The sequence below is a fragment of the Mus pahari genome, chromosome 21, assembly GCF_900095145.1.
Source record: "Mus pahari chromosome 21, PAHARI_EIJ_v1.1, whole genome shotgun sequence".
In the NCBI taxonomy this organism is placed as follows: domain Eukaryota; kingdom Metazoa; phylum Chordata; class Mammalia; order Rodentia; family Muridae; genus Mus; species Mus pahari.
In genome coordinates, this window is record NC_034610.1 from 31983639 (window position 1) to 31991890 (window position 8252).

At 50.0% G+C, this 8252-nt stretch overlaps 1 protein-coding gene across 2 annotated transcripts in view; it reads left to right on the top strand.

Moving 5' to 3' along the window:
- Positions 1-5180: 5180 nt before the first annotated feature.
- Positions 5181-8252, top strand: part of Lrp11 (LDL receptor related protein 11) — a 26241-nt gene continuing 23169 nt past the window's right edge. Inside the window, exon 1 of one of the 2 annotated variants that reach the window (XM_021221393.1) lies at positions 5181-5990. In XM_021221393.1, the coding sequence (XP_021077052.1) occupies positions 5435-5990 (556 nt within the window). In that variant the 5' untranslated portion in view covers positions 5181-5434. The remainder of the gene's footprint in view (positions 5991-8252) is intronic. The other variant, XM_021221395.2, reaches the window with a different exon arrangement.

Below are 8252 nucleotides of genomic sequence, written 5' to 3' on the forward strand. Positions count from 1 at the left end.
AGAGGCAGGCAGATTTCTGAGTTCGAGGCCAGCCTGGTCTACAGAGTGAGTTCTAGGACAGCCAGGGCTACACAGAGAAACCCTGTCTCGAAAAACAAAACAACAACAACAACAACAAAAATTGCCAGTTTAGTGGCCATGTAGAGATATTGCTTGCTGCTTACTGTGAATTAAACCAGACATCCTAGTAGGTAGGGACAAGGTTGTGAAGACCAACCCGTTGGGTGAGAGTAGGGTTATTAACTACTCCTATCAGCATCCTGAGGATACATTTAATAACCTGAGAGACTGACAGTCAGGCCAGATCACCAGGTTGTCACAGGATGGTCTGGGGAACACGCTCTGGACTGGTGCTCTGAGCGATACAGATCAGTTCATCCTGGCCTGGGATTTCTCAGCAGTGAGAAAGGAACTGTCTCCGAGGAGAGAAGACAATCTCACCCAAGGGAAAATGTCCTAAAACAAGGGTCCGTGAAAAGATTCAATGTCTCCATCCTCAAAGGCAGCTCAGGGGTCGCTGTGAGCTCAAGAACTCTCCCCTGGGACCATGGGGACATTTACTCTGACCAGTGGTGGGGGGGCCTTACTAGTTCTCCAAAGTTTGGTCTAGCAAGCGTTGGCTCTCCATGTGGGGGATGCGAACCTGCAGAGTTTCTAAATCTGAGTCATGGGACCAAATATTGTGTTTATAAAAAGACAAGGAGAAAAGGAATATGCTTTAGCGGATGTGTAGTCAGGTATAGGGGAAGGGGGTACCTCTGTGGGCCCATGCTAAGGCATCCCTTCCCCCTGAGGGACCAGCCACACAATGGTATAGTATAGAATAGAGTTTATTTGGGGGCATGGGAAGGGGACTTGAGAGGGTAGGAGAGAGAGAGAGAGAGAGAGAGAGAGAGAGAGAGAGAGAGAGAGAGAGAGAGAGAGAGAGAGAGAATAGTGTAGTAGAGACTGGCCATCAGCATGTGGAGAGAGAGGGGGAAGGGAATGGGGAAAACGGGGACGAGAGGACACAGGGAGAGCAAGAAAGTATGAGAGCAAGGGAGAGTGGAGGGGGCGAGCATCCCCTGAGTCAGGTGTACCTGGTTATTGCCAGGTAACTTGTTCTTCTGACCGCATTTCCCTCCCTCTGTTGAGCTGCTACTGTCCTCCAGTCTCCTTACAGGTAGTCCCAGAGCCCACCTGACCCCTCAGCAGTTCCTCTACAGTGACTCAGCTTGCGTCTCTCTGTTCCTCACCTTATATCCTAGAAGAAAACTTCTGAGTGGTTCATCTAGGCCAGGTGTTCACAATTGCTTCCAACCCAGGGGTGGGGACAGTCACCTGAGAGCTAAATCTGTCCAATTAGGCAGAGCAGACTCCATGAAAGGGGTGGAGGTGAGGATGGAGGAGGTCTAAGTATAAGGACCACTTCATTAAGAAAGATCATCTTTCAGGTTTGTGCAGCCCTTTTCTTACCTATAAAATTATGGGAAGGGCAGTACAGGTAGCATTGGAGTACTTTGTGATGCTGTACAGTCTGGGCCTATATGGAGCCATGAAAGGCAGCCTGTTTTGGTTGAATGAGGCTTGCTCCAGAGACCCAGTAGAAAACTCTACAAGGGACAGAACAATGAGCCACGTTCCCAGAGACAGGTGCCTGACACCACAGAGCTCCCAACTCCATAATTCTGTGACTATCAGTCATGCAGACAAAGCCCCAAGCTCCTGGCATTCTGGTTAGACTCCAACCACACAGTTACCTGGCAATAGCCAGGTATGCTCCTCCCCACAGTTACCTGGCAACAGCAAGGTAGCCCAGCCCACTACAAAAGGAGCTGCTTGGCCCCTCCTTGCTCTTTTTAAGCTCTCATTCTTCTTACTCTGTACCCCTCCATCTCTCTCTCTCTCTTCCCCCCTCTCTCCACATGGCCATGGCTGGCGTCTCTTCCTCTCTCTACCGTCTCTCTTTCCCCCAGCCTGTCTACAATAAAGCTCTAAAACCATAGACCTTCTCTGTTCATCAAGGCCCGCTGTACTTGAACAATGGAGGTGACCAGGGTGCGTTTAGGCTGGCCAGTCAATACCGGCAGAGATCTGAGGATGGATTATAGGAGGAGGATTATTATTATAATCTTAATGGTCTCTGAATCAGTTAAAATGGCAGAGAGTTTTCATTACCCAGACAATAACCCCAGGCTCCCGTGGTCCTGATGGCTGGGCAGTAATGGTAGGAATTTAGCTGTCATACAGAGCAGTGGCCTTGGGTTGTCAGATTCAGATCTTGGAGATATTTTGTTTTTGCTTCTGTTTTTGTACTTGGGAAAATTGACATCACTTTGACCAGGCAGAGCAGGGCAATTGACCCAAAAGTGTCTACAGTTGGAGCAGAGTCCTGGCAGTCAGTGCGGTCTGGGCAGCTTTCCCAGAGGTTAGTATTACCACATACATGGTGAGTCACTGTCATCGTTGTGCCCTATCTGTCTTCTTTGGAGACCACAGGGTCTGTGTTAGGCACAAATATGTCTGAAAGGACCTAGAAGAAGGCACAAGACACCTCAAAATAAAGAAGATGTATTTGTCCCTGTGGGACAAAGGGCAGGGAATAAGAGACAAAGACAGAAAACAGATGAGAAGGAAAGGAAAGGAACAAGTGAGGGGGGAGGAGATGGGCCCAGAGGGACCAAGGACTGCCTTAGGATAGAAAGGAGAAAGATAAAAATAATAATAATAATAAAAATTAAAAAAAGAAAGGAGAAAGATGCCACCTACAAGCAAATAGCAGTTTGTAAACAGAAAAAGGAAATCCCCTTGTTAGGATGAGTTGGCTAATTTTAATTGGGCACGTTCATTAGGTGAGCCAAAAAGAGTACTTCTGATTGCCAGACTTCAATACTTTGATAGCTGGACCTTGGTAGGCAGCCTCAGAAGGAGCAAGTGGCCACATGAGGGACCAGACCTTGGTGGCTTACCTTTAGGAATGTAATCTAACAGTTTAGCAAGACAGAGGGAATGGGGGAAGGGCAAGGCTTGCCAGAGCCACATTTACCATGCTCAGGCCTACTAGAAAACCCTTCGATGTCTCTATAATTATTAAACACTTTAAATGTCATATTCAGCAGATCTCTGAGGAGTTTGAGGACCACCTATCTAGTATGTTTAACATCATGCACACATTAGGTGTGTGTAGTCCAAGGAGAGTAAAAAAAATGAAACTATGTTGAAGGGAAGTGGAAATAAGAGACTTTTGGCAGTGGAGAATGGAGTGAGATATGAAAGATTTGGGAGATCTTGTATTTGTGTAAATGACAAGAGTTTTGATAGAGGAGAAGACCGAGCAAGCAGTTGAAGACAGGAAAGGTTTAAGTTGAGAAAGTGGCTTACAAGGCAGGAGAAGAAGGGCATAGGGAGGGGGAGATGATAGGCCATAACTATATTACATCACCAGGATAGAGGTGAGAGGGAAACCTAGAGAAAGATGAGAGCGCGAGGAAAAAGGAAAACCAGCAGCAGAGCATTTGGTTCAGGAAGGGAGGCCGGAGCAGAGGCAGCAGCAGGTGGAGGGAGGCCTGCTCATAGCAGTAGAACCCTAACTAAGACACCATGTATGAGAGAATAGTGTTTTCCAGACAGAACAGGGCATTATGGAGGCTGTGACAGCATGCACAAGACCTGCTCAAGGCGAAGCCAGAGAAGATCTTAGCACAGAGGCTAGGAAGTGGATAATAGAGTCCCACCGGTGGCCAAGAAACTGTTCACAATAGCTTGGGGAACGGGGTAGTGTTTTTCCAATCTGGTGATACTGGGTACATAAGCCCCGCTCCAGAGCAGGCCCTCTGTTCAGGAGTAGCTACTCAACACAAATTAGATTCCACATTTCTAGGTTTTATCTTGTTTTTGTTGTTTTAGGGTTTTAAAAGTGAAACAAGAAGGGAAGGAGCTGGGTGTGGTGGCGCATGCCTTTAATCCCAGCACTTGGGAGGCAGAGGCAGGCAGATTTCTGAGTTCAAGGCTGGCCTGGTCTACGGAGTGAGTTCCGGGACAGCCAGGGCTACACAGAGAAACCCTGTCTCGAAAAAAACAAAACCAAAAAAAAAAAAAAAAAAAAAAAAAATGGAGGGAGGGAGGTGAGCACGGATCTGGGTGGAGTTGGAGAGGGTATTAGAATATGGTAAAGATGTATGGAATTCTCAAAGAATAAATAAAAGCATTTAAAAACAAAAGGTGACTTCAAAATTAGTAATAATGAACTTCTCCACTTGTCTAAGCACTTCGTGGGCACCGACTCGCTTAACGGCTGTGGAACATTGAACATGGGTCACTATAGACTTAAAGCATATACTAATATTCGTTTGATTCATACGTTGAAATTTCAGTGTGATAGTATGAGGTTGGAGAGGAGTGTGTGTGTGTGTGTGTGTGTGTGTGTGTGTGTATGTGGTGGGTTGCTAGGGATCTTGTGTATATACAGGCACTCTACTATTGAAATGGTGACCTGGAATGTAAGGGTGAGGGGTCTTCTGTGTGGGATTAGGAAACCCTAAGAGGTACCTTCTACTTTGTGAGGACAAATGAGACCATCTATGATTTTAGAAAAGAATACGATGGATGATATCTTGATCTTGAAGCCGCACACTTCAGAATATTGTGTTCTATCAGTCAAACTAAGTCAGGTGTCATCCATCCCAACGCAGTAAACTGATGGGAGATCATCAATTGGCTCAACCCTCCTTCCCATACCGCCTGGCCTTTGCCGCCTCACAAGTTCAGCTTTCTGTTGTTGAACTTCTGGTGTTTAAGGTCTCTAAACGAAACTGAAAGGCGAATTAGAACCTGAATGTAAATGTTTTGTTTCCTTTATTACCTACCATAATCCAAATCTCTTTAACATCGAAGTTGGAGTCCAAAAGACTGGCAAAGTTGCCCGTGGTTCCCTGGCTGTGCCGGTCGCTCTCCCGAGTAGCCCCGGACTTTAGACTGATGGATTTACTGACTCTCCCCTCCGACCCCGAGTGCCCCGCCCTGTGAGCTATGGCCTTACGCGGGTCTGATTGCTGAATGAGGCCTCTGGGCCCAAACACCCACGCTGCTTAGGATGTGATCACGCCGCGGAGCAGCCAGACAACTCCGGGGAGTCCCCTCCTCCTCCCCACGGGGCGCCGGTGACCTGCGGAAGTCCCGCCCCGGAGCCGCCCCAGCACGCCAGGCTCCGCCCCGCCGCAGCCGCTGTCCGCACGCCGGTGCTGATCCACGCAGAGGCCGCTCGTCGCCCCGGTGCGCTTCCGCGGCCCGAGCGCAGGCAGAAGCCCCGAGAAAGCTCGCAGCCTGGTAGCAGGGCCAGGGCGGCGCCGAGTCCGGCCGAGTCCGGCCCGCGATGCCTCTCGAAGCCAGCACGCTCGCCGCCTCCGTGAAGCAGCCAGGCCCCGGGGCCGCCGAGCTCTGAGGCCGCTCTCGTGCCATGGCCGCCCGGGGAGGACCGGGCCCCGGCGTCCGGCACCGCGCGCTCCGCGGGCTGCTGCTGCTCTGCTTCTGGCTACCCGGCGGCCGGCTCGGGGAGCCCGCCGCTCCGCCGTCCGGAGTGGATAGGTTGCTTCAGGACTTTCGCCGGCAGCTACAACGGGCACGGCCTCGCGAGGAGCTGGAGCCGGAGCTGCTGGGCGGTCCGCGGGAGGATTGCCCGGGTGCGGTCGGTACGGCGGTCTACCGGGCGGTGCCCGATACCATCATCCGCACCCAGGACTCCATCGCGGCGGGAGCCAGCTTCCTGCGCGCACCCGGGAGCGTGCGGGGTTGGCGGCAGTGCGTGGCGGCCTGCTGCTCCGAGCCGAGCTGCTCGGTGGCGGTGGTGCAGCTACCCCGGGGGCCCAGCGTGCCCGCACCCATGCCCGCGCCCCGCTGCTACCTGTTCAACTGCACGGCGCGCGGCCGCAGCGTCTGCAAGTTCGCGCCGCTCCGCGGGTACCGCACTTACACCCTCAGTCGCGCCGGGGACGCCGGAATCCCTCCCAGGCCAGGTAAGCGCCGCCAGGAGGGTCCAGCCTGCTATCGAGCGTGCAAACTCCTCTGCATCCAGAGGATTAAAGCTACGGATAACCGGGAAAGTGGTTCACAATTTTTCTCTGACTTTGGGCTGGTGCTAAGAAAGTGCAGTAGAGGGGCAGAAGCAGGGTCCGTTGGGCTGCCTTTGAAAGATCAGGGGGCAGGTCCGAGAGGACTGGCCGATCGACTTAAGAGGATATCTCAGAACCTTCTTTGTCCCAGTAAAGATTATTTTAGTTTTATTTCGTCTCATAGGTTTTATAAAGCGTGTTTTACCGCAGGAAATAGCAAGGACAAGATTTGATTAGATGCAGAATTGCTCCTAATACCCACTCCTGCTTCCTGGTTTGGCTCTCTGCCAGCGCATAGCTCCTTCAGATATAAAAATATGAAGGAAAACTTGTCATTCCATCTCCATTCTTTTCTTCCATCCCTTGCCCAAAAATCTCCCCACATTCGTGACTTTGTTGGTTTTGTGTCCCACTCAATTTATGGAGGCCAGCTGTGTGCGGAGGGGGTCGGAGCTCTGTACTGGGGTCTGCTGGGCTCAGTACTCAGTACACAGTGGATATGTGTGTAAAGTTTGTCTCTCTTTAAAAGGCCTAAACAGCTTGCCCTATGGTTTTTATATCAGTTGCTCTAGGTTAAAAAACAAAAAAACAAAAAAACAAAACAAAACAAAAAAAAAAAAACAAGACACAATGAAGGGGCAAAGTAACAAAGAAACGAAATTTATCCCCCACCCCCACCCCCAGGTTCTCTGTGCTCATCTGGCAGAACTTTCAGAACTTTGCATTGCTACCGGAGCTTTCCTTAAACCCGGGGAAAGAAAAGTAAACAGAATTAAGAGTAAGGCCAAAACCAAAAGCCAACTAAGTGGTTTTTCTACCCCCCCCACGCCCCTTTTGTCCTTCCTTTCTCTACGTGGGAGTTTGCCTTGACCACTGGCATGGCCTCCTCTGGGGAGCCCTGACTAACATGCCACTCTCTGGGAAGCGCTGATCCGCCCAGATTTCTTCAGGTCCTCAGCAACCTGTGGCAGCCTTGGCTTCCGGGCTGCATTGATTGGCCCTGGATGGAGGGCAAAGGGCATTTTAGACTCCCGGGAGTCCCCTCTCCAGATGCTTACCCTGTTTGAGTTCTTTGTGTTTGTAAGACTACTTCCGTTTTCCTTTCTGGATTGTTATGATTTCTTTCCTCTTTCCTTGTGAATCTTGTGAGCATGTGGAGCTTGAGGCTAAATGAGGCAGTGATTTAGCAAACCTCCTTGCAGGGAGTTGTAATAAGTATTGAGAAGGCATAGCGGGTTGCTGCATGGGATAGAACAGATTTAGAGTGGTTATCCATCTGCCTGTATATTGGTCACTCTCCGTGAGTTTGATGTTAGAAGCGATTTTAAGCTATTTGCTAGTTCTCCAAACAGCTCAAAGGTCAAATCCTGTTGTCTGGAAGGCTGACCTGGAAAGCAACTTGCCTGAGGGCCACCCAGCAAGTAGTTTGCTGAGCTCAGCCCTGGAATAGCTTTCCCTCACAGCCCTGAGGGTCTGTCACTCTCAAGCATAATGAGGCAGCTGTTAGAGATAGTGAGAGAATTGTAGGACAGAGTCGGGAGGTATCTTGCTGTGACAGAACCTACCTGCTAGAACTTCTGCATGGAGGAGGAGTGCCTGAGGTCCTCAGTCCTCTGGATTAGTCTAGGCTCCTCCCGTGCAAATCTGGGGTAACCATCTTGAACTTGCTTCTGTTCTGGCCCACTGTGGCATAATGACAGAATCTGGATGTTTCTTGTGACTTTTCCTGGCAGTATAGGTTGGCTGGTGTGATTGACTGGAAAGAATGGTAGGATGCCTTGAGTAAAGAGGACTGTGGGGTGAAGGCTGCAGTCCTTGGGATACTGTAGGAGCTGAGAATATAATCTCTCAGCTTTCAGGGACTAGAACCTTTGTGCTGTTTTGACTAAACTAGCCTGAAATCCAGTGTCTCTGGGTAGAGCTTAGGAATGCAACCCTTTGAATGTCAAGCCAAAGCCTCAGGTGAGATTCTGATGTCTCCCAAGCAGACCTCCGTCTGCTGCCAGTCTTCAATTAGGTAGAGAGGACTGACCTTCCTGTTCAGGGCTGATCCCTCCGCAGCAGGCTGACTTATCTCCACAGACCTCGCTGATTATTTCTTCTTCTTCTTCTTCTTCTTCTTCTTCTTCTTCTTCTTCTTCTTCTTCTTCTTCTTCTTCTTCTTCT